At 40.8% G+C, this 26,039-nt stretch overlaps 1 protein-coding gene and 1 long non-coding RNA gene across 7 annotated transcripts in view; one reads left to right on the top strand and one right to left on the bottom strand.

Moving 5' to 3' along the window:
• Nucleotides 1–4,519: 4,519 nt before the first annotated feature.
• ANKRD44 (ankyrin repeat domain 44) overlaps nucleotides 4,520–26,039 on the bottom strand; it is a 164,286-nt gene continuing 142,766 nt past the window's right edge. For 4 of the 6 annotated variants that reach the window (XM_053361757.1, XM_053361775.1, XM_053361746.1 and 1 more), the window contains 10 exons: nucleotides 23,719–23,797; nucleotides 21,531–21,648; nucleotides 19,618–19,834; nucleotides 18,676–18,763; nucleotides 16,644–16,727; nucleotides 15,412–15,557; nucleotides 15,009–15,091; nucleotides 12,725–12,807; nucleotides 12,254–12,345; nucleotides 5,707–7,101 (listed from right to left, as the gene is read on the bottom strand). In XM_053361757.1, the coding sequence (XP_053217732.1) occupies nucleotides 6,833–7,101; nucleotides 12,254–12,345; nucleotides 12,725–12,807; nucleotides 15,009–15,091; nucleotides 15,412–15,557; nucleotides 16,644–16,727; nucleotides 18,676–18,763; nucleotides 19,618–19,834; nucleotides 21,531–21,648; nucleotides 23,719–23,797 (1,259 nt within the window). In that variant the 3' untranslated portion in view covers nucleotides 5,707–6,832. Of the gene's footprint in view, nucleotides 5,586–5,706; nucleotides 7,102–12,253; nucleotides 12,346–12,724; nucleotides 12,808–15,008; nucleotides 15,092–15,411; nucleotides 15,558–16,643; nucleotides 16,728–18,675; nucleotides 18,764–19,617; nucleotides 19,835–21,530; nucleotides 21,649–23,718; nucleotides 23,798–26,039 lie in introns of those variants that run through there. The other 2 variants (XM_053361793.1, XM_053361785.1) reach the window with 1 other exon arrangement.
• LOC128399954 (uncharacterized) lies at nucleotides 7,352–9,170 on the top strand. Its single transcript, XR_008327286.1, has 2 exons — nucleotides 7,352–7,473; nucleotides 8,908–9,170. It is a non-coding gene; the product is annotated as an uncharacterized LOC128399954 (long non-coding RNA).

Below are 26,039 nucleotides of genomic sequence, written 5' to 3'. Positions count from 1 at the left end.
TCTGAATCAAGCTACTCAGTTACAACTAACACAGCATTCAGTAGTTGAAAAAGATATTGAACTGTGCCTAAGCTCTAAATTGATCTCTTATACCCATTTTGTGCAACCATGTCGTTTAATTACATAGTTATGTCACTGAAGTTCAGTTTATGTTTTTTAAAAAATAACCAGCAACAAACACACTGAAACCATTCAACAATATTTCATATTGTTTATTACAAACAGTTCTTACAAAATGTAACACTGGCACCAGATTCATATCACCATGGTTTGTAAAGATATATTGCACATGCTAAAAGCATAGAATATGAAGACAAAACTACAAAAAACATTAGATATTGGCTTTTTAAATATTTATATCACTGCATTACAACCATGTATAATTGTATTTTATACACACTCAAGATTGTCACCATTTTAAAACACCCTTCTCAATAACACTAACCTAAGGTTTGTTTTGTGTAATAAGAAAGTGTTTGCAGCACTGCAGAAAGTTATGCACAATTTCTATACAAATTTAGCATATTAATTTCCATGTTTAACACAAGATTTAAAAAAGAAACATTCAAAGAAAGGTTTGAAATGAAAATGTACATGTATTATATTGCTTCAGTATCACTCAAATGAAAGACAAGTCACAAAACATACCAGCATACACAAATATAAAAAGGCACTCTAAAAAGTTTATTAGATGATAAAAACCCAAACACATTGTCAAGTTTCTGGACAAGAGTAGACAATAAATTGAGTTTAAGCATTTGATTCATAGTTAAGTACAGCAGATGTTTGCTGCGGAAAAGTACCAAAACATAATGTGGTGCCCTTTTAGTAGTGATAAAAACCAAACCAAACCCTGAGCTAGTTCATCTTACAATTGAAACAATAGAGACCAGCAAGCGGTAAGTGCCATGCATTATAACCCTGCAGTTGAAGTTTCACAAGAATTAAATACTAGTTGTCAACACAGAAATGTGGGCATAGAAGGGGATGCATGCATTACTACTCACAATCAAGTTCATGCTTCTCAGTCATAAACACATTTACTTGAAAGCAAGTCCCACCAATTTCAATGGAACAGACAGAGCGCTTAGCCTCCGACAGATTTAACAAATAAAAAAAACAGATCAAACCTGATCTTACCTATAGTTTAAATACAGTACCTTGTCTGCTACAAAACAGTATTGCCATTTAGATTAGAGAATAGTTAAGAGTGTAATCCGCATCGCACTGAAGTTGATTGCCAGTATCTCGCTTATATTTTTCTTTAAATGGCTGTGGATTGCACTGTTCTTTTACACTTTAATGATACACTATCAAAAATATTGGGTCTAATTTAAAACATTGTCTTTCCAATAGGCTTGGAATTAGCGGTAGGGGAGAAAGGCATCTGGGGTAGAAAGACAGCCCACTGGGATCTCCAAGGCTGGTTCTATACTGATTGTAAAAACGGTAAAAAAAGAAACGTTACGTAGCTCTCAATGGAATTTTACATTGATGGTTTTACATTGCTCTACAGAGCCCTCTGGTGCCCACACGCTTATAACGCATCTTTAATGTTTTAAATCGACCAGCGTAGATTGGTCCCATGCAGAGCTGGAGAAGACGAAACCCCAGAGAACATTGCTGAGCTAGATATAAGGCAGCGTCTTAGGTTCCTAATATGCAGCCAAGACTTAAACACATGAACTTAGAAGCAAGTTCCACTTGGTTCAGGGGGGCTTACTTCCATGTAAGGATGCGGCCAAAAAGGCAATCCTACAAGTACTTCCAGCTGCTGTCAGTAAACAATGGGATGGCATCTAGTGCTGCCAGACTTCTGTTTGTGTAAGGGGGCTTCTCCTTCCTCTGTTCCCGCTGCACAACCTTAGGATCTGTTCCAGAGGATTGAGATGCCCTCTACAGCAGATCTGGAGGTCACATGGGCGAAGGAGGAGAAGTCTGCTCACACAAAGTTGGATTTCACACCTTGATGCTCTAAAGAAGAAATAAAGAAGAGTAAATATTCTATCTGCTGTAAAGCAATACCACACCCCTGCTCTTTAAACAAGTGATCAGCCTAGAAATAATAAGAAACAGGTGTGGTGTTTCTGTTCAGTTCTACACAGACACCTCTCAATTTAAGTGCTCCAAGTATCAGTTATTGCTGTTCAGCAATTTACTAGAATGTTTTTTTCCCCCGGTTATAAAAAGTTACAGTACTGAGAGGGAAAACTCATGGTTTAGATGCTCAGTTTTCCCAGTGCGGCTGACACAGAAAGAAAGAAGGAAACAGGAATCTTTAAAAAAAGAGTTTTTTGCATTTCAGTTTTAAAGGGTTGGAAATTTTCCATTTTACAATCACCACCAATCTGATCCATAATAGCTGGGCTAAATACAGTACATTGGATTACTATGATTGGTTGGCTTTCACTGGCACTAAATTATATTTCTGTTCTTCTCAGGCCCTACCCTGACACTGCATATTTTAATTAGGTAATTTCTAAGAGGAGTAAGATTGCTCTAGTACCTATGCACTAATTTACAGGGAGGCCCAGTGTCCCTTTTGTTCTGGAGGGGAAGCCTTATTTTATTTTATTTGTTCTTTTTTATGTGTGTTGTTTGATGGAATAAGTTTGATGCAATATGTTAGATTGGTGTGCATTTTTATATCTACTTTGTATTTCTGTATGTATTGAGGCCTATGGCTCTGAGCAGTAAACATTCTTACCACTCATTAAAAAGGGATTTTCAGACATGACTTATGGAATATTGTTAGTATAATAATAATAATAATAATAATAAATTATTTATACCCTGCCCTTCCCCGTTCAGAAAACCGGGCTCAGGGCGGCTAATTTAAACAAATTTAAAACACTTAATTGATGCAACAAAAAACAGCATAAAATACAGTATAAAATGTGAAGAACAATAAATTCAGAATTCAAAAATCAATTTAGGGAGGAAATCCATCCATCCAATAAACATTAGATGATCACCAGGGCTAGCTGGCCAAATTAGTCCCATTTGGGCCAGCGAGGAGACCAGGGGAGAATTAGCTGTGGGATCCCAGAGCGGGTAATCTTCATAAAAAGGGGAGGGGGAGGGAAGGAAGGGGAATAAAAGATCAGGCTAAGTTCAAATTGAAAGCCAGGCGGAATAGCTCTGTCTTACAGGCCCTGCGGAAGGAAGTTAAATCCTGCAGGGCCCTGGTTTCATGGGACAGAGCATTCCACCAGGTCGGAGCCATCACTGAGAAGGCCCTGGCCCTGGTGGAGGATCTGACTTCCTTAGGGCCCGGGACCTCTACACTATGATTATTCATGGACCTTAAGGTCCTCTGCGGGGAATATCAGGAGAGGCAGTCCCGTAAATACGAAGGCCCTAAGTAGGTAATCAGTGGCCTCCCAGTCTATATGATGCTCCTTTATTTTATTCCCTTAACAAAATTTCTTTACCACCCGATTGTGGCAAAACCTCCAAGTTTTTCGCCATGCCTGTTACAGGATCTGATGTAGTACAGTCTCAAGTCCTTCCAGACAAAACAGACTATGATGCATGGTCAGCGTAGACAGAAATTATTAGAGCCTCACATTAGCCTGTTCCAAAAAATACGGTATTCCTTGCCGAGCCTAACTGGGTGTTATGAATCATCCTGTGTCAGTTTTCTTGGGATTTTAATGGGGACCAAACCTGTAACTGGGGGAGAGTTCTCACACTACATTTCTTACTGCAGAAGTACATATTAGGATGGGGAACCTGCGGGCATAAGTGGTTTGTGGCAACATACAGAATGTTCTGGGTGCTGTGGCCCTTGGTACCATCTGATCCTAGAGAAAGGAAGCCTCTTTTTTTCCTTTAAAGAAAAAAGAAAAAAGCATACCGTATTTTTTGCTCTATAAGACTCACTTTTTCCCTCCTAAAAAGTAAGGGGAAATGTGTGTGCGTCTTATGGAGCGAATGCAGGCTGCGCAGCTATCACAGAAGCCAGAACAGCAAGAGGGATTGCTGCTTTTGCTGCGCAGTGATCTCTCTTGCTGTTCTGGCTTCTGAGATTCAGAATATTTTTTTTCTTGTTTTCCTCCCAAAACTAGGTGCGTCTTGTGGTCTGGTGCATCTTATAGGGTGAAAAATACGGTAAGTTCTCCAGCTAACAAGGTTCTTCAGCTAACTGCACTTCCGGGAATGTGGGCTGGAGAAACAGGTAAGACTTCCGAAGAAGCCAGGAGAAGGAAAGACAGGCAGGAGTTCTTAGGCAAGAGCCTAGGGAGGAGATAAAAGGAAGACAGCTCAAAACCAGGACAAGGACTAAGGCGAGGAAAACATGCCCCCCTTAGTCCTAGCCACTCAACACCCATTTTTCATGCTCTGCACATGCAGCATGAAACCCTCCAGCTTTTGAAGGAATAGGGCACGCAGGAAGAGAAGATCAGGAAAGGCAGGAATGAGTGAAAGAGGGCCAAGGAAAGGAGGTGGTGGAAAGTGAGAGGCTGGCTGCTAGCTAGGGATGATGGGAGTTGTAGTCCAAAAACAGCTAGAAACCCTGATCTGAAGCAACGATGGGGGACTTTTTCCAGACAAAGGGTTACGTTCCCCTCTGGGCAACTTCCCAAGGGGAGGTCATATACCTGCAGTGAGCAAGGCCAGAGGCAAAAGTGGGAGTAGCCAGGAATGCAAATATTACCTTTTAATGGTAGCTTACGTTTCTACACATAGGGTGCAAGTAGGGCCAGCGAAATGTATGGCCCAGGGAGAAGGGATGAGAAGGTGTATCCTGGGGTGAGTCTCAAGGGCAAGATGGAGGTGGTTGCAAGGCCACACATAGTCCCTGGGACTGAGGTTTTCCACCCCAGACCCAAAATATAACTTGTTTTCATGAGGAAAGGCAGTCCCCTCCTGGTTCTTTAGTCTTCATTTTGCTATGAGATGTGGAACACCATTTCCTTACAGGGAAAACAAATACACTATAGACTTTTCAAAATGCAGACCCCTCTAATCTGGCATCCAATTCTATTGAATCATGCAATATACACCTCCATTCCCCATGCCATACTGGGCACAAACAGAGCTTTGCTTTCACATTGCACCCAGCTTGCTATACGAGAACCAAAAAACAAAAACAAAAAACTCAGTAGCTAGGCTTGCCTATATGTATAGCTAATAAGACATAATAAAAACTAAAAAGAAAAAAAGGAACAAACCATGGTCTTTTTTTTCTGGGCACTTGTTTCATTTCAAATAAATATAAACACATTTAACATTAAAAGTATGAACATTTTCTAGTCTGGAAAAATAAACTGTGATCAACACATCATCCATCAGTTACAAATGTCAAAATGTCTACTAGAAATTTGTGTCTTAAAGTGTACAATACAGCCAAAGAAGACTCTTTAATTACATAAAAGACTTTTGTGTGCACGTGTGATTAGAAAAGTTATTTGAATTTTTCACTTGCATTATTAAAAAAATAATACATCTTCCCATTTAAGATACTGAAGCCTTTTGGTCCTCGTGGTATATAGCTGGTTAGTTCTTTGTATTTTAAGAGTCTCAGTCTTCTTTCCGTACATCTTTCTCAGGCGAGGAACAGGGTCCATTTGACCTAGAAGCTTTGGCAGAAGGAGTAGATATTCATAATGCAGATGTTTAATAAGAAAGCTGATGTCAGCAGGCCTTTTTAATATATTGCAATTGCCTTATGTAGTTCCTGATGATAGTTTGGCTTTCTTGTTTTGTTTTTTTTACTTCGCTTGTTTTGGTTTTATCTGCTGTGTATAGCTTAAGCACAGTAATAGTAATTAGAGACAACAGCAACATGACGTAGCCCAGATGTTGCAGAATATTTAAACCAGAAAATGCTCAAGATTAAAAAAATACAACTTATAAACACTAAAGTAAAGGGGGGGGGATAATTCATTTTGGCAAACAACAAACATGTAGGTGCATTATAAATGTATAGCTGATTTTTCTCAAACATATCATTGCCTTGACAGCACAGGCAACACATTTCCAGGGATTCTTAACTGCGAAGTGCAAATAGCCAAGCAAGATTGTGCCAAATAATGAAAAAGGAAGGCAAATAATGTCTGCTTTACCGATAATCTCTTTGCTGCAGGTGGATATGTGCAATGACTGAGGCAAGCAAGATTTGGTCCTAAAACTTTCAAATTGCAAATGAAATTGTGCCTGATGTCTTTTAAAAGTGCCTTTTGTGTACTTAAGTGCTCAATACATCTCATGTAGAATTTAGAAGTTTCAATTTCCGTAGAAAGTGGTGATACTGGCAGTGCAGTGCTTGCAAACAACACAGAAACGAAACGAAAAGAAAACAACCTGTGGATTTATCTTTGGTTTGTATAACAAAGATATCTAAAAATGAAGGCTAGATAACTATAGGTAATAAAAGTGAAGAGAGGTGGAGAGTTTCTTCCCATGATCTACAAATACTGTACTGGAAAAAAATGTCTTCATATTAGCAGTATACCCTAGCTAACACCGTGATATGTACACAACAGTTCCCCTGTTTACTTGTGCTGTCAAAAGGAATAGGGCAGCTTTTGCTTTCTGCATACAATAGGAGGTAGAGACTTCCACAGGAGTCACGAGGACCTATGGAAAGCAGGACAGCTGGAAGTAGCAGAACATTAACATGAACGCATTTCAATAAAAACCAGTTTTCTTAAAGGCTCTGTTTAACGGCAACTGTAAGCCTTCCGTTGCCTAACTGTACTCATTCCAGTCAAAAGTGAAGGTCAACTATAATTCTGGGATTCATTGTCCTTTTTATTCTTTTTTTAATTTTTAATACCAACTTAGATCCAAATGCAACTGAGGAAAAGGGCATTGAATGCCGAAGTCAAAATGTTTCCGAATCAGAATCGTTTTCATTGTATCCATTTTCTGCTCCTACATCGTTACTTAAGGGTTTGCTATAGGAGTCAATGGCGCTGCTCGCATTGGAGCTATTGCAGAGGTGAGTCCTGCTCAAATTGTCTTTTTTAAAAGAAACGAAGTTGAGAGCCGTCATTGTACTGGAAGGAGAAAAAGGCATCATGGTAGCCAAAATGAGTGCCAGGCAGTCAGCCACGTCTTTGTTAGGAGCGCAAGCCAGGGCTGGCGTATGACCTGGGCACAAATGCAGACAAAGCAATGGTTAGTACTGGGGAACTACGAAAAGAAGACCTGAGCATTCCTTCAGATACATCTCCAGATGGGCTTTTAGCCTGGAGATGTATGTTTAGTCACAAATCACAGCAGGCAAGGCAGTGTTACACTTTAAAATTAGGCATGCTGAGGACATACACAATTCACAAAGAGGTTTTAAGCTAATCTCATTACAAGCAATTTATTTTTAATTTTTTTTAAAAAAAGAAAACAGCAGGCAACTTACAGCCTCCACGAAAATGAAATAAACACAGGTGAACCAACATTCCACGAGGACAATATAAATTGAAAGCAACTTTAATGCACCAAGACGTATTTAGCCTCAAATATCATGTGAGTAACTCTCACTCTGAGAACAATGACTTTCATTCCAAAGCAACTGCGTAATGATATTTGACTGTTTCAGAATCGTATAGGCATTTATTTTTATGGGCAAATAATTTCACAAAGTAAGTTGTTTGAGAGGAATGGATGGATGATTAATTCTAGGCTATTTACACTGCCATTAAGCAAACAGTATTTTCATTAAGGAAGATTGCGAAACTTATTGAAATACACAGTAAATGTAACATAGGCCCTACTGAAATGAAATACATGGAAGCCACTGTATAGAATCCAAATACTTAATCTCAACTAGAGCTGAGTAATTTTAAGCAAAATGTGATAAGAGCTGGATCTCTTTGTACTCAAGCAGATTATTATTGTGTTATAAAGTGTAGAAACAATACAAAAATAAACTGCTTATATACATTGTGAACCAGGCTTTGGTCTATGCTGATGAATTCTTCATGAAAATAATTCAACTTTCGAGTTTTTAAACCCTGTGACGCAATGGAGAGAGTTTTCTGCCAGCACAAAATGTCATCCCTTACAGTTCACGGTTATGTTTGGTGGGCTGTGGGCAAGCATCATTTACATGACGAGAACGCTGCACAAGTTTTTAGGGAGCTTGACTATGGTCCTCCTCCCCACATCAAGACCATATAAAGGTTTTTTAATTAAGCCAATGAATTTAAAACCCCAGGACCAATGGTACATGACCCTCCATAGACTGAGCAAGAATTATCCATTCATACAGGGCAACTATTGGTGCTCTACTTATCTTTTGGGAATGTTCTAAAATACACATTTTTTTTTGAACACTTTCTGCTCTTAATTAAGGAAATTACAAGATATTTATTACCAAAGGAACCTAGTGTTATATTTTTTTAGGTTATCTTAAGGCTCCAGTCAATGTCACCGACTTGGAAGTGGTTGTTAACCTACTTAGGTAAAGGTAAAGGGACCCCTGACCATTAGGTCAGGTCGTGGCTGACTCTGGGGTTGCGGCGCTCATCTCGCTTTATTGGCCAAGGGAGCCGGCGTACAGCTTCCAGGTCATGTGGCCAGCATGACTAAGGCGCTTCTGGCGAACCAGAGCAGCGCACAGAAACGCTGTTTACCTTCCCGCCGGAGCGGTACCTATTTATCTACTTGCACTTTGACGTGCTTTCGAACTGCTAGATTGGCAGGAGCAGGGACTGAGCAATGGGAGTTCACCCCGTCACGGGGATTCAAACCGCCGACCTTTGGATCGGCAAGTCGTAGGCTCTGTGGTTTAACCACAGCACCACCCGTGTCAGGTTAACCTGTGTTAACCTACTTACAGCTGTTCAAATGTGTAGCAAATTTGGGGGCGGGGGGGGGGGGAGAAACTGTTTTGTTCATTTTGGTCTGCTATAGGAAAGTATGGAATATGACAATATTATCTAAGCTAATTTATTACAGAAGATTGCCAAATGAGCATGGAATGAGTAAGTCTGTTGAAAAATGGATTCTGAGAAGTTTTGGAACAGCAAGCATCATGATAACGTTCGACCACAATCTCCTTTTGCTTTACTACAAAAGACCCCTGCTTGACTGATTCCCTTTATTTTCCTCTTTATTAGTAGGCATACCATCTCGTTCTGTGTATATCCATTTGTATCTGAATTAGCATTCGTGTGTGAATATTAGGCAGGTTCAATTTGTAAGAAAACTATATGTTTGTTTTTAAAATATTTACAAAAATATTCGTATGAATATTGAATGAAGATGAGATTAAATTCCAAATTACTGTTATTTGGCCTGCATTTGGCCTGCATTTAGTTACCTCATTAATACTGGCCATCTCTAGGTGTTCAAGGATGGGATACAAAAAGTGACCTTAAGTGTGCTCAGAGACTTGCATGTGTCCAGTGAGCATTTAATATTTATATTTTTATGCCAAAACCCCTCACACCATACCTCAAAGGGTTTTGAAACTTCCTTCAAACTTAAAAGTGATTTGCCATGCAGCACTGGAGGACTTTTGTATAAGAAACCTACATCCAAAACCACCGTGAGCGTGTAGAGTTTATCGCATGGCATTTTGGATCCTGCTCAAGGCGTTTTCAGTATCAGATCGCCATTCATCCAGCAATTTGCTTCAGTGCAAAAAGTTCAAAGCAAAAAGTGATTGGTTGTACAGAATTCAGTCTGACATAATATTATTGAGAGATGGAACTCAAAAGAGGCTTTCAATGAATGGCAGCGCTACTTGAATACTTAAAATCACGTAATATTTTCTGCATCTACGTCCACAGGGTGGCAGTAACTTTCTTTGCATATCACATGTGGTCAGAACTGCAGACAGTATGATCTCAGAATGAATAAGGAAACAGTTAAACTGCTGGATCTCTCTGCTTTCCTGAGCATGCTTTGATTAGGCATTTACAACACAGCACTCTTCAGTCAAAGAAGTTAAAATGTTTTGATGCCTTTTGTGCAACTAGAAGATTCTAATTCTTACTGCGTTAAAGAATGACGACAGGGGTGCCCAATCTCCCCACTGCTTTTTATATCGGTCCTGGAGGTCCTGCTAAACATGATTAGAAGGGACCGGTTGTTTAAAGGTATACAGGTCGGAGCCAAACAATACAAACTGAGAGCATTTGCAGATGACTTAGTATTGACGTTATAGGAGCCAGAATCTAGTACCAAAAGGGTTTTAGAATTAATTCAAGAATTTGGTCAAGTGGCAGGTTTTAAATTGAACAAGTTAAAAACCAAGGTTCTAGAGAAAAATTTAACACCGATTGAAAGAGGTTTCAGAACGAGACAGGATTGACCGTGGTGAAGAAAGTGAAATACTTGGGGATTAATATGACAGCCAAAAATGGGAACTTATTTAAAGATAATTATTAAAAATGTTGGACGGAAGTGAAAAGAGATTTAGAAATCTGGTCAAATTTGAAGCTTTCACTGTTGGGCCGCATTGCTGTGATAAAAATGAATGTATTGCCGAGAATGTTGTTTTTATTTCAGACATTGCAAATTGTGGACTGATTGATGGACTGTTTTAAGAAGTGGCAGAGAGACATTTCTAGATTTGTCTGGCAGGGCAAGAAGCCCAGAATAAAATTTAAGATACTAACAGATGCTAAGGAAAGGGGTGGATTTGCCCTGCCAGACCTTAAACTTTACTATGAATCAGCAGCTTTTTGCTGGTTGAAAGAATGGCTACTTCTTGAAAACACAGACATTTTGGATTTAGAAGGTTTTAACAATGTATTTGGATGGCATGCATATTTATGGTATGATAAGGTCAAAGCACATAAAGCATTTAAAAACCATATTGTCAGGAAAGCATTGTTTAATGTTTGGATAAGATATAAAGACTTGTTGGAAAATAAAACCCCAAGGTGGCTGTCACCAATGGAAGCAAAAGCTCTGAAAAGGCTCAATATGGAGGCCAAATGGCCAACATATTGGGAAATTTTGGAACAAGAAGGAGACAAATTGAAATTGCAGTTTCGAAAAATTAAAAAACAAAGTGAGAGATTGGCTTCATTACTATCAGATAATGGAGGTATATAATTTGGATAAGAAAATTGGCTTCCAGGTGGAAAAGTCAAAATTAGAAACAGAACTGTTAGAACCTAAAACTAAGAATCTGTCAAGAATGTATAACTTGCTGTTGAAATGGAATACTCAGGATGAAACGGTGAAATCTGTTATGATTAAATGGGCACAAGATGTTGGACATAATATTATGTTTGCTGACTGGGAACAGTTATGGACCACAGGTATGAAGTTTACGGCATGTAATGCCTTAAGAGAGAATATTATGAAAATGATATACAGGTGGTACATGACCCCAGTCAAGCTTGCAAAAATCTATCATTTGCCCGACAATAAATGTTGGAAATGCAAGGAAACTGAAGGTACATTCTTTCACCTTTGGTGGACGTGCCCTAGGATTAAGGCTTTCTGGGAAATGATATATAATGAATTGAAAAAGGTATTTAAATATACCTTTCTGAAGAAACCAGAGGCCTTTCTTCTGGGCATAGTCGGCCAATTGGTGCCAAAGAAGGATAGAACTTTTTTCATGTATGCTACAACAGCAGCAAGAATACTCATTGCAAAATATTGGAAGACACAAGATTTACCCACTCTGGAAGAATGGCAGATGAAGGTGATTGACTACATGGAATTGGCGGAAATGACTGGCAGAATCCGAGACCAGGGAGAAGAGTCGGTGAAAGAAGATTGGAAGAAATTTAAAGACTATTTACAGAAATATTGTAAAATTAATGAATGTTAGAAGGATGTTGGATAGAAAATAAGTGGTTTCCAGCTGTAATGCTTTAAGAGATATGAAAAAAAGGTTTACAAATGGGTAAAAGTTTAATGGTAAGGATTTGCTGAACTAACAAACTGAACTGGAATACAAAAAAAGGAGGTATGAGGAGGTCTGGGGAAATAAGCGTAAGGAAGATATGTTATGAAAATTAATGTGTTTTTAACCGTTTTTATTTTGTATGTTTATTTTTTTTTTCATTTTTTTTTGTTATACCTTAAAAACTTTAATAAATATCTTTAAAAAAATAAATAAAGAATGACTGGTAGCCGTCAGTGAGGGCAAAACGAAGCAAAAAAGGAAAATAAGCTATTGTGTTTTATCTACGCTAAAGCAAAATGTGATGATAAAAATAACTGTTTAACAAAGTCATACTGAACATCTTGTTACAATTAGCATTGTCTAACCTACCGGTGTGTATTTTAGAAACACACACGTGTTGAATAATGATGGATGAGCGTTTTCACTTACCATTTTCATCTACGGCTCGTACACATGCCCCTTTCGCTAGCAACTCCTCAACTACCATCTTCAAGCCATTCTGTGCAGCAATATGAAGAGGTCTAGAAAACATAACATCTAGATTCAAGTAGGCTTGATGCATTTCAAAAGGTCTGTTGGGATATTATGCAGAGCACGCTCACATGCTTAAAGTATAGGATACTAGAAATTCTTTTCTGGACAATTTCAACATGTACTTATCATAGAATCTTAGAGTTGGAAGGGACCCAAGGGTCATCTAGCCCAACCCCCTGCAAATGCAGAAATCTCAGCTAAAGCATCCATGACAGATGCCACCCAACCTCTGCTTAAAAACATCCCAAAAACAAAACCCAAACATGAACGCCATATTTATAGAACGCAAAAAATAAGTAGACTTTTAAAAACACTAAATGTCAGTTTGGGTCAACAAAAAACAAAATTTCATTAGGTTATACTTACGTTTGTAATGCATTATTTTTTGCATTGATAAGGCTCTGTTCTTGTATCTTGTCAAGTATCAACAAGGCACATTTTTCATGTCCCTGGAATACATAAATGCATTTGTGTCCTTCTCCCTTTAGGAAATGATGAGAATCTGACAGTATTTAATTAAGCCACGACTCAGTATGCACAGCCCCCTTTTATGCTATCACAGGTTAGCTTTCTGTAATCTGATCCAGGCCAATTTTTAAGGAACGCTATCAGATATGAGCAGACGAGGAGTGAATTGCATAGGAAAACTGGGGAAATTTATTAGAATGAGAGCAAGAACACCTGGTGGATCTTTTATCTGTAAGTGTGTGTAATCTCTGAGCAGTGCTAACCTCAAATTAGCACATATGCTAACCACAAGCCTGCTGTTCACTCCCCAACCAAAGTCATGGAACCATATTTTGGGGACATGGTCAAGTTGCAACCATTTTATGTTTTTCCCCCGGCAAAAAACTGTGCCACCAGCTTGACGAGGCGACAGAGCTGCCCTCAGCACCCCAGGGGACTCCCCCCTAATTTGCAACAGTATCGGGGGACAATGCTACCTCCAGTTTCATTCCCATTGGTTTTTTCCATTGCAAAGTAGGAAGAAAGCCACTGGGCTGCTGATACCAGCTCTGCCACTGTGTCAAGTTGCAGCAAAGCTTTTATCCGAGAATAAATCTGAGAAAGAAAGTACCGTATTTTTCGCTCTATAGTACCGTATTTTTTCGCTCTATAAGACGCACCAGACCACAAGACGCACCTAGTTTTTGGAGGAGGAAAACAAGAAAAAAAATATTCTGAATCTCAGAAGCCAGAACAGCAAGAGGGATCGCTGCACAGTGAAAGCAGCGATCCCTCTTGCTGTTCTGGCTTCTGGGATAGCTGCGCAGCCTGCATTCGCTCCATAAGACGCACACACATTTCCCCTTACTTTTTAGGAGGGAAAAAGTGAGTCTTATAGAGCAAAAAATACGGTACTGTAGATTCCGGCGTATTAGGCGACTGGGTGTATAAGACGACCCCCAACTTTTGCTGTTCAGTTTTAGAGTTATAGAGTTTGAGCGCCGCCAGGGGCAGAGCGCGCACCCCTCTGCTGTTGCAGTAGCAGCCCAAGGCGAGGCGTTTGGCGGGTGAGCACCGCGCTCGGAAGGACTTTCTGCGTCCCCTTCTATGGGGAGGGAGGAGGAGCAATGGCAGAAGGAGCACCTCTGCTCACCGGCTCCCTCTCCTCCTTTCCAACGCGTATACCCGGCGTACAAGATGACCCCCGACTTTTAGGGTGATTTTCCAGGGATAAAAAGTCGTCTTGTAGGCCAGAACATACGGTAAATACCCTCTGCCACTCCATATACAATGGTGAGCCCCAATATACTGAAAAAAATAAATATTGAGTATATTTTATCCAACCTGTGATGATTATTCCACTTTCAGCCTACTCCCCAAAATGAAAAAACAACAACTATGAGCAGAATCCTTCAGCCCATTTTATCCTCTGCCCTTTGGTGTTCCCACTAGCAAATAGTAAAAGTCAACAATAAAATGCAATTTCTCTTCAGTTTATCTCAAAATGCACCAAAAATAAAGGGTAATGATTTTGGAGTAGTGCTGTTTTAGGCTTATTTGTTTGCACTTCTGATCTCCTCACCCACCTACTCACTTATTGATTTTCCATAACCCTCCTTCGTAAGACAGTACTAGTTTTCAAAATTATTCCCAGCGTTCAGAAGATATACTGGCTAAGTTTAGCATTTGGTTGGTTCACAGAGATTTTCAAAAAGCATTAGGAAGAAACTATCTACACAATCAGTGGGGGTACACTCCCCTTGTTTTTATGGTGTTGGGTTGTTTTAAAATTGTTTTTCATGTTGTAACCCACTCTAGGCCTTATGGTGAAGGGCAGGCAAGAAACAAAGAAACTACTTTTTATCATGTCTCCATTGCACACGCAGCCCAATTCACGTGGTAAATCTGGGTTTGCGCAAGGATTTCCATATGTGCAATGCAACTTCCACTCCATTTCCTCTCCCCTCCCCACCTGTCACCCCAAAATTCGCTCTGGACAGTCAGGGAGGGGGAATTCAGGGTGGGGATGCACAGGGAGAGAAGAAAGAGGGGAAGTTTGTAATCAAAAGTCCATGCGTGAACAGGATGATTTTACTGAGTACCAAGTGCCTCTGATACAAGTATCATTATTTTGTCACACTTTTAATAATGTCTTCTACACACATGCACACACACAAACACACACAAATGCTTTTAAACATACTTTACTGCTAGCCAAGTGCAAGGATGTATTCGAGTTCTTATCTTTCAAAGTTAGATCAGCCTTCGCGCTGTTCACCAAAAAATCTAAGATACAGGGGAAAAACAGACCACACAATTACTCTCAGACAGTTAAATTACCTTCAATCTCTGTTCACAGAATATCCCATTTCCTAGTGTGCTCCTTGCATTTCCTAAAACTAACGAGACTCTAGTCCTGTACACCCTAATGAAAGTCTTGGCAAAGTAGCGTTTTGAAGTGAAATCTGGAGTGTCTGCTGGTGACATAAGCAGCAGCAGCAGCACTGTACGAAGATGGCTTTTTCTTGCTAAACACACATACAGAATATCTGTAGACCTGTACAAAGGTATTCATTCTCATCAGTTCCCAGCAGCCAGGTACTTACCTACAGCACCTACGTGTCCTTTTTCAGCAGCCATCGTAAGTGGTGTTTTCCCTGAATTATCCGCAGCATTTACTTGTGCATTGTGGCTTAAGAGAAGCTGCAAGCATTCTACATGGTCCGCGAAGGCTGCTGCGTGAAGTGGTGTTCTAAGAAGAAATAACACCTTTTTTTAGACGCTAGAGAATTTCTTACTAGTATTATTACTTACCGTACTTTTCCGTGTATAAGACTAGGTTTTTTTACTTTAAAATAAGGTTAGAAATTATACACAGATAGTGCATATGCCCATTTCTTAAATTTAAAGGTAAAGGTACCCCTGCCCGTACGGGCCAGTCTTGACAGACTCTGGGGTTGTGCGCCCATCTCACTTAAGAGGCCGGGGGCCAGCGCTGTCCGAAGACACTTCCGGGTCACATGGCCAGCGTGACAAAGCTGCATCTGGCGAGCCAGCGCAGCACACGGAAACGGCGTTTACCTTCCCGCCAGTAAGCGGTCCCTATTTATCTACTTGCACCTGGGGGTGCTTTCGAACTGCTAGGTTGGCAGGCGCTGGGACCGAGCAACGGGAGCGCACCCCGCCACGGGGATTCGAACCGCCGACCTTAACCACAGCGCCCCCCAAAGTAGGGGGCTTCTTATACATGGGAGCATCTTATACACAGAAAAATACGGTAGTTCTATTCCACCGCTAAGTCCAAGCTAACCACTTTTCAAAACAATGAACCCAATAATTCAGCATTAAAGGGGGTGGGATGGCCGGCTGCTACTCGGATGAGAACATTGTTTTGTGGATGGCACAAGAAACATGCACACATGGGATGCATCATGTCCACTTTCATTTCTCCCCTGATTTCAAGTTCAAGAAGGTTTTTTTGTTTGTTTGTTTTCTTCCACTGCTTTACCCGGAAAATCCCGTGGTTTACTGCTGAATCGGAACAAATATCAGTTGGGTTTTCTGTGGATTGAAGTCGCCCCCCCCCCGCCATTTCAGCAGTAAACAGCTGGCTATCACAGGGAAAGTGACAGGACAAAAACAAACCAATCCACTCTCAGTCCCTTGACTTGAAATCACGGGACCAAAGAAAGTATGCTTGGGCCTAAGTCTTATCTTAGAGAACTGAGAAATCTGTAAGCCCAGATTTTTTTCAGGGGACCATCAATCATGTATTTCGAACATATCGCAATGGGTTCAATGAAAACAAGCACACAATCATTTTCCGAGCAGTCCTTACCTTCCTTTGTCATCTTTACAATTGACAATGCCAACACCAATCGTCCCAATGAGGAGCGACGCACAATTTTCATGATCGTTGATTCTATTGAGAAAACAGGTTTGCAAATTGGAACTCTCCTTTAATAAGTCATTCATTTCATAAACATACATCCTTTCCCCCGGTTGTACTTCTGACTCAACAAAGCCTAGGCAACAAGTCTACATCAAGGGCTACTGTCAATGTCAGAGGCTGTATGCTTCCAAGTAACAGCTGCTGGAAACTGCAGGAGTGGGGAATGCTGTCACACTCAGTTCCTGCATAGAAAAATATGCATAGAGGAGGGAGTTTGCACCTGCAAAACTGTACCTGAAAAGCTCTTCCACAAGTTATGATGAATGCATATAGGGGGCCAGCAAAGGTATGTGGGCACATTCTCTCTCTCTCTCTTTTTTAATGTGCTCCCTGTGTATAGCTCTGACACACAGCTGAGGATTCACATTCAGTAAAAACTCTGGCAGGAATCTGACTGAAGTGCTTTTCTTCTCCTGATGAATTAGAAGCTAGTTTTATATGAACTTGAATAAGATGTAGTGTTCAAATGTCATTCTTTATTCCTAAGCTTCTCAGTGCAAGTAAAGATTTTAAGCAATACTACTACCACCATTTCTGATGGGTAAAGTAAAGGTAAAAGGACGCCTGACCATTAGGTCAGGTCGTGGCCAACTCTGGGGTTGCGGCGCTCATCTCGCTTTATTGGCCGAGGGAGCCGGCGTACAGCTTCCAGGTCATGTGGCCAGCATGGCTAAGCCGCTTCTGGCAAACCAGAGCAGCGAACGGAAATGCCGTTTACCTTCCCGCCAGAGTGGTACCTATTTATCTACTTGCACTTTGATGTGCTTTCGAACTGCTAGGTTGGCAGGAGCAGGGACTGAGCAACGGGAGCTTACTCCGTCGCGGGGATTCGAACCACTGACCTTCTGATCAGCAAGTCCTAGGCTCTGTGGTTTAACCCACAGCGCCACCCGCGTAATTTCAGTGGGTTTTTGTAATGGGTAAAAATATGTATAGGATTGCAGTCATGGCGTTTGACTTTTCTTGGTACTTCACAACAAGAGATGTTAGTTCCTTCTAGTTATTAAAAAAGAGACACTGTCCACATTCACATTTCCCACTAAACCATAGTTTAGTGTGGTATGTTCAAACTAGAATTCTGGTCAGTTTTGAAACGTGCTAACTTCAAACCACTGGCCATGAAGCCGGCTTGTTTAAACTGACCCTAATTAGGGTAAACCACAACCCCAGTTCAGATGCAGCAACAAGCTGATTTTAAAGGAAACAGAAAGTAAATTTTTCCAAAGTTCTCCTTCCAGCTACGTGGGAGAAATAAGGGTGACGAGGAGGGTGCAAGCCTGAGGCTCATTCTAGAGCCCATGCATGCCGCACTAAGTTTAGTGTGACAAGTTAACATGGCCAGTGTGGGGAGGTAGCGGTAATGTTATCCAACACATCCCCGGCAAAAGTAAAATTACTGGTTCTACAGAGGGCTTTATACTGTTTCTATTGAAAAGATCAGAGCACAATGTGAAATCTAGGAACATAGCATGTAACAGAAAAGCTGACAATCAAATCCGAAAATTATGGTGGTGCGTTCTCAAATACGAACACTATAATCATTTCTAGATTATATTTATTGACGTGACAGAGTGAAGAGTTCATAACACAATAATTGACAAGCAGGGGAATTAGGCAGGGCTGTGACATTCTGTAACCTTTATTCCTTTTGTCCTTAGAGTGACTAAACCCGCATTTATAAATTTGCCCTAATTTTAGTTAACACTTCAAATGCCTTGAGGTTATTATGTGACAAGTGTACATTCCTACACCAATGATTTGAGAAGGGGAGCATTTTAACACCAGACAGATATATGTATTTTTGGATGTGATCCAAGGATATCGTCTCTAGAAATTTTCTGCTGCTGTGTCCCTAGTTTAGCTTGACCTTCCGTTAGAGCCACAAGAAGTGAGATCTGATGCAGCCGTTTCTACTTACACAGCACAGTGCAATGGAGAGAAAGGGTTCCCGATAAAGTTGCGGAAAGGTTTCTGTTCCAACAGTACCTCTATACAGCCTTCATTACCTGTAATAAATTGGGTGATTTCATGTTACAAAAGTGCTTCAGGATTGCTTGCAACTGAAATAGCTTATATAACGCAAATTAGCACTTCAGCATACAGTCATACCTTGGTTTTCAAATTTAATCCGTTATGGGAGTCCGTTTGGCTCCCGGAACAGTTCGAAAACCAAGGTGAGGCTTCCAATTGGCTGCAGGAGCGTCCTGCAGCCAATCAGAAGCCGTGGAAGCTGCGCCGGACGTTCGGCTTCCGAAAATCATTCGAAAACCGGAACAATCACTTCCAGTTTTCGATCAGGAGCTGAAACATTTGAGTTCAAAGGCGTTCGGCTTCCGAGGTTCCACTGTACTAAGGTGCCTCATACTGCTGGTTCATCTACCTGTATTCAGATTGGAATACAGCTATCGCTTTGATTATGTTCTCTGAATTTTCTGATGAAGTCTTGGTTCAAAAGATGCACATAAAAGTGCATGCATTTGCATTGTGAAACATGTAAAAATGTGTGTTTTAGGGGAATGAATGACTGGATATAAGTGCAAGTTTTGGTGCTTTTGAAAAAATAGAAATACCTTTTAACAGAATTGTTCCTGCAATGCAGGAATAACAAAGAGACAGAATGGAGCTATGATTGAGTACACGCTCAAGTGACACGGAACAAGCTGCTCCATCCCTCCTTAATTCTGCTTTGGGTTGTGATTATCAGAATGTGGTGCCTGGCATTTATTCACACTTGCAGTCTCACACCTACATGCTTGCCTGACTGCTCTTCTGAGAGTTTAGAAAAGTCTACAATCCTGGCTTCAACTTTACTTTGAACTCCACACCAACCTGAACATAGTACGCTGGGGGAAAAACTTACCATTATAAGAAGCCCAGTGCAAAGGTGTATAACTCTGATTATCTTTGAAATTGTAGTCCCCTTCTGAAAGCGCCAACTGCAACAATTCACTCAGCCATGTGGCATGACCACGAGCTGCTGCGTAATGTAGAGGTGTCCTGCCTCTGGCGTCCTTACACATTATCAATGCTTCTTGTTCCAACAGCATTTGAACACACTCCTCATGCCCTGTCATAATCTGATTTAAAACACACATGCATAAATATATGGTGGGGGAGGACATTCAGAAGAGAACTGGATGGGGAGATGTAAGAAAAACATTTTAAATTGGTGTTTGCACAGTTAAGGGGGCCATTTCGTGAAGACTGTGCTCCTGAAATTAAATCATGAGGGGAACTAAATGAGAATGATGGAGAGGTCGCAAACAACTTATTTTCATATGTGGTGGGAAGAGTCCAGTGGTGGGTGAGCTACAGGAGCAGGCCAGAAATCACAGCAAAAATGCATCCATTACTCACAGAGACCCTTAAACATAGTCCCGCTTAGTATGTTTGAAAGATGTAACAAATCAATTTTGTCCAAGACGTAGTGGCAGCATGGTTAGAAATGGCTAATGTGATATGTATTGATAGCCATCGCATGCAATCCAGTTCTATATTCCTGTTCCATTGTTGTACATCATGTAAGAAAATTAATTAAAAAATAAAAGGAAAGATTCATCGTAGCAAATGTAGTGGAGCGGCATACACAAATAAGCCACCCGTTGTCCATTTGTTTCACATGCATGGAAAACATGGCTTTCGGCTTTTAAGCATACTACTGCCTGACTTAAAGAGCTGAATGCAAAAGAAAGCACCATGTCTGCATTTCTGATAAATGTTATCCCTGGCTTCTTTATAGTGTTGTTTATAAGTATACACCCACACTTTACACAAATTATGTGGCCAGTGAAGTTACCACTTTGCTTGCCTAAATGAATTAAATTGGTAGCATCAGCAGCCACACCACATGGTGTCTCAACACAGATCATTGTGGTTACCATCTCAGAGAGAGGTTACCACCTCAAACAAGAGATTACAACCCAACAAGAATGTTGAGGGTAATGCACATAAAACATTTCTTAGGGACAGGAAATGCTGGGACTGTGTTCCACAGTGTCAGCACCAAAACAGCAAGCCCCCCAAGCCCACTTCTCAAGAGCATACTGTTACATGTACACATACTGGGCGGGATTCAACTAACATAGCCTGCTAATGGAAGTGTGCGTAATGGGACTCTCATTCTTGCCTCCCCTGAGAAATCCACTCCCCCAAAATGGCTTGGGGGGCTCAGGGTAACCTTGAGAACAGCATACGGAGGGAAAGAGGGAGGACAATTCCATCTGGCATGCTGAAAAGCTGATGCACAATTGCCATGGCACTATGTTGAATTCCTCCCATAGTTTTTGTTACCTTTTATTCTCTCCTCCAGTTAAAAATGTTGAAGCTTTTAATTGTCAGCAATTTAAACACACACACACACACACACACACACACACACAACAAACAAACAAACACATCCCTTTCAATAGAAAACACGACTTGTGGAGTTTTTTGTTTAAGAAGAAAAGTTCATTTTACTACATATATTCCATATCCCTGAATGTTGTTGTTTTTTCCTTCTCATGGCAATTCTCTTTTAGATAATTGCCTTGGTTTTTTTAAAAGTTGCTTGGCTGAAGTGGACCCAGATGCATCTGGAAGATCAGGAATGAGGAACCTATTGTCCTCTAGAAGTTGGTACTCTAGTTGTTGGGGTAATGGGAGTTGATCCAACATTTATACTTTGTTTTGGTAGTCTGTACTCATGTTGAATACTATTATGTATGTTTCAGGAAGAATTCAAAAGGCATGCAGCAGACACATAGGACAAAATGTTCTAAAATCAGCAGTTACCCCTCGATGTAAAGCAGTGCATCCCAAGGAATCAGCTGCATCCACTGATGCTTCTTTTTCAAGTAACAAGGCGACGGCATCTATGTGCCCATAAGCCACAGCTAGCATCAAGGGAGTTCTAAGAAACGAGAGACAACAGCAGTTTTAATCTTACTTCTGTGGGGTTTTTTTATTCAACATGCTATCCAAAAGGACCTGCCATTTTCACCAGACTTTGCAATGATACTCCCTCTTTCCAACGTTATTATTGCATCACATACTTGCTACACATAATTCCAGATATCCGATCCACAGATATTTCTAAATTGAGCAGCTAGTGTAGCCTTCCACAGACTACAATCCCCATCATTCCTGGCCTCGTTGCCTGGGGCTAATAGGTACTGAAGACCAACAACACACAGGGCCATCGTATTGGGTTACCCCTGCATGGTGTGGTGGTTAAGAGCGGTGGACTTGTAATCTGGTGAACCGGGTTCGCATCTCCGCTCCTCCACATGCAGCTGCTGGGTGACCTTGGGCTAGTCACACTTCTCTGAAGTCTCTCAGCCCCACTCACCTCACAGAGTGTTTGTTGTGGGGGAAGAAGGGAAAGGAGATTGTTAGCCGCTTTGAGACTCCTTCGGGTAGTGATAAAGCGGGATATCAAATCCAAACTCTCCAAACTCCAAACTCTAATATGAATCAGAGTCTGTTTATTCAATCAGGAAAACCAAGTGGTGAAGGTATTTCTACACTGCAACAATTTCAGAGTTTTACTGATGTTGTCCCATGGGGGTGTGGGGGAAGAGAGAGAAACAGGCTAAACCCTTTCTCCCTGGCATGTTATATTTCCAAGTGCTAGGGGTTTTTCTTTCTTTCTTTCTTTTCGCAGGGCAACATTTGCACATAAATTTCCCACCAAGCCAGAGCCTAAAGTAACACATTTCAGGAAATTACTACATATGCTCATTGAATAAACTAGCCCCAAGAAACAGATCAGAGAGTGCAGAGCAGGCCATCACTCACACAAACTGCTCTCCGACCAAAAGCCAGGAGGCTCAGGAGGAAACGTCAGAAGTGATGCCATGGCTGCCCCACTTTCCCCAGTGTTGGAAACCTCACGCAGTCTCATGGTAAGGGCCAGCCTTGGAAACAGATCCCAACTATGTCAACAACATCCTTCAATGCACCCCCTTACTCTTGCCTCTGTACATTCCTAATGTAAATAAAACATTGCCCTCAGGGAGTCTGTTGCAAAAGGTTTACCACCTGAACCCCATTTACCAGCAGTGGCCTGGTCTCCATTGACAAAAGACCACACAGAGAGGTCGTAATAGAGATGCAAGAACAGTACATGCACTGCATCACTCTTCCCCCTTGGGGTATCGGCAAAATCCCCCCCCCCGGCCTCTTCCTGCCTGTTGGAATCTTTGCTGGTAGCTTATATAATAATAATAATAATAATAATAATAATAATAATAATAATAATAATAATAATAATAATATTTATACCCCGCCCATCTGGCTGGGTTTCCCCAGCCACTCTGGGCGGCTTCCAACTGAATATTAAAAACAATACAGCATCAGACATTAAAAACTTCCCTAAAGAGGGCTGCCTTCAGTTGTGTTTTAAAAGTAAAATAGTTGTTTATTGCCTTGACATCTGCTGGGAGGGCGTTCCACAGGGCAGGCGCCACTACCGAGAAGGCCCTCTGCCTGGTTCCCTGTAATCTTGCGTCTCGCAATGAGGGAACCGCCAGAAGGCCCTCGGCGCCGGACCTCAGTGTCCGGGCTGAATGATGGAGGTGGAGACGCTCCTTCAGGTATACAGGACCGAGGCCATTTAGGGCTTTAAAGGTCAGCACCAACACTTTGAATTGTGCTCGGAAACGTACTTCAGAAGCAGGTTGTCGAGGTACTGCCCCCCCAATCATTTTCAGCGTGGCTGTTTTGCCTAAGTCTGGAAAGGTCAGAATATCCTCTAAACTCGGAATTAATCTGTGTGCTTCCAAGACCGAAATAATTAGTGCAAAATGCACAATTCCAAACCCAAAGCTGCTTCTGTGCTGCAGCTAACTTTATAAGAAACAGAAGCAGTGACTCTCAAGGGTCTATTACATTATTTTGATTTTGATCTAAATGCTAGGGCTTAAGGTGTTCCCAATATCACACATGTCACGCAAACAGATAAAAAACAAAGTCGACTTACTGTCCTTTCGCATCGGTCACATCAGGGTTATCTGCTACTTCTAACAAAAGCCGCAAACATGGAGTGTGTCCATTGATAACTACAAAAAGGGAAAACATTTTAGCATTCTGAAAATAAAGCCTAGAAGCTCATGCACTCTTACATCTAGTTATTCACAGCTGTCCCAAATTCTAGGCGTTTTCTCCTAAAGTGCACCCCAAAGGAAGAAAGAGATGTTCCCTACTTAGCACTTGAATATATGGATTTATTTCTAGCGGGAATCAAATGACCAAAAGATCAGTTGGTATACTGCAGGGGGAACACATATGGAGGGGAAATGAAGGCAGACAAAGAGATATTGTAGAGCTGGAAAAGGAAATTCGGGTGGGGGGGAGGGAAACTGAGTCAGGGAGAGGGGGCCTGCTGAACAAGAGGCACTCCCCCAGTAGATATAGGTATAAAGGTAAAGGGACCCCTGATCATTAGGTCTAGTCGTGGCCGACTCTGGGTTTGCGGCGCTCATCTCGCTTTATTGGCCGAGGGAGCCGGCGTACAGCTTCCGAGTCATGTGGCCAGCATGACTAAGTCACTTCTGGCAAACCAAAGCAGTGTTTGGAAACGCTGTTTACCTTCCCGCCGGAGTACCTATTTATCTACTTACACTTTGACGTGCTTTCGAACTGCTAGGTTGGCAGGAGCAGGGACCGAGCAACGGGAGGCTCACCCCATCGCAGGGATTCAAACCGCCGACCTTCTGATCGGCAAGTCCTAGGCTCTGTGGTTTAACCACAGCGCCACCTGCGTCCCAGATATAGGTATAGAATGTACCTATTTGTATATAGTGGGTCAACACAACTGACTGAATTTTTTGACTGTCCTTGGTGGCATAGCAATGGACACTTCTTGTGAGGGACAGTGTCCCCAAAGAGCCAGGACAAGCTCCTGACATCAAAAAATGTTGCATTGTGCCACCAGTTGTAATAAAGAGAGCATTAAAATGTTGAGTGTGTGCCTGCACATACACACATGCAGCATGCTCAAACCCGGTCTGAGTGAACTGATATTAGCATACACTAGCGGCAAAAATCGTGGAAACCTTTTGGAGAAAGTGTATTTCTGAGGTTTGATGGCTCATAACACCACTTTTTTTGGGAGTAATACCATAAAATTATATATATATTTTAAAATATAATATTTATTGGAATTTTACAAAAACATCAGTTTACAAAATACAAAAAAGAACATATGAAAAGAACAAAATAAAAAAAGAAAAAGAGAAGAAAAAAAAGAAAACCTAAAAAAAGTACATAAAAGAGAAGAAATACAAATAAAAATACAATATACAAAAAACGAATAGGTAAAAGAGAATTAAAAACAAATCCATTTTTTATAACTTTATGCTCATTAACTTGTTTCCTTGACCTCCTCACACCTCCCCTTTTTGTATTCCCATTTAGGTAATCAAATCAGCAAATCCTTACCCTCTTTCATTTATCTTAACTCTATATCTTAACATATTATAACTCTATATTTTCATCCATTATCAATTCATTTTTGCATATTCTTATTAACTTTGTTGCTAATACCCCCTATTCAATCCAATCATCATTTTAACATTCATTAATTTTACAATATTTCTGTAGATAGTCTTTAAATTTCTTCCAATCTTCTTCCACCGACTCTTCTCCCTGGTCTCGGATTCTGCCAGTCATTTCCGCCAGTTCCATATAGTCCATCACCTTCATCTGCCACTCTTCCAGGGTGGGTAAATCTTGTGTCTTCCAATACTTTGCAATCAGTATTCTTGCTGCTGTTGTTGCGTACATAAAGAAAGTTCTGTCCTTCTTTGGCACCAATTGGCCGACTATGCCCAGGAGAAAGCCCTCTGGTTTCTTCAGGAAGGTATATTTAAATACCTTTTTCATTTCATTATAGATCATCTCCCAGAAAGCCTTAATCTTTGGGCACATCCACCAAAGGTGAAAGAATGTACCTTCATTTTCTTTACATTTCCAACATTTGTTATCAGGCAGATGATATATTTTTGCAAGCTTGACTGGTGTCATGTACCACCTATATATCATTTTCATAATATTCTCTCTTAAGGCATTACATGCCGTAAATTTCATAAATTTCATAAAATTATATACCAATGGAAAGATAATTTAATGAAGAATGTAATTCAACAAGGTTTCTTCAATTATCTGTATTCTATCAAAAGTTATAGCCAAATAATCAGAAAAAGGAGTGTTTAGAGACCCAATCAGGTGTCATCTTGTTTTGGCAATGATGGCTCATAGCACTATTTTCGGGGGGGGGGAGTAATTCAATAAAATTATATA

Source organism: Podarcis raffonei, chromosome 1, assembly GCF_027172205.1.
Source record: "Podarcis raffonei isolate rPodRaf1 chromosome 1, rPodRaf1.pri, whole genome shotgun sequence".
Classification (NCBI taxonomy): Eukaryota; Metazoa; Chordata; class Lepidosauria; order Squamata; family Lacertidae; genus Podarcis; species Podarcis raffonei.
The sequence above is the reverse complement of the archived record's forward strand: the minus strand, read 5'-3'. Positions and strand labels throughout refer to the sequence as shown.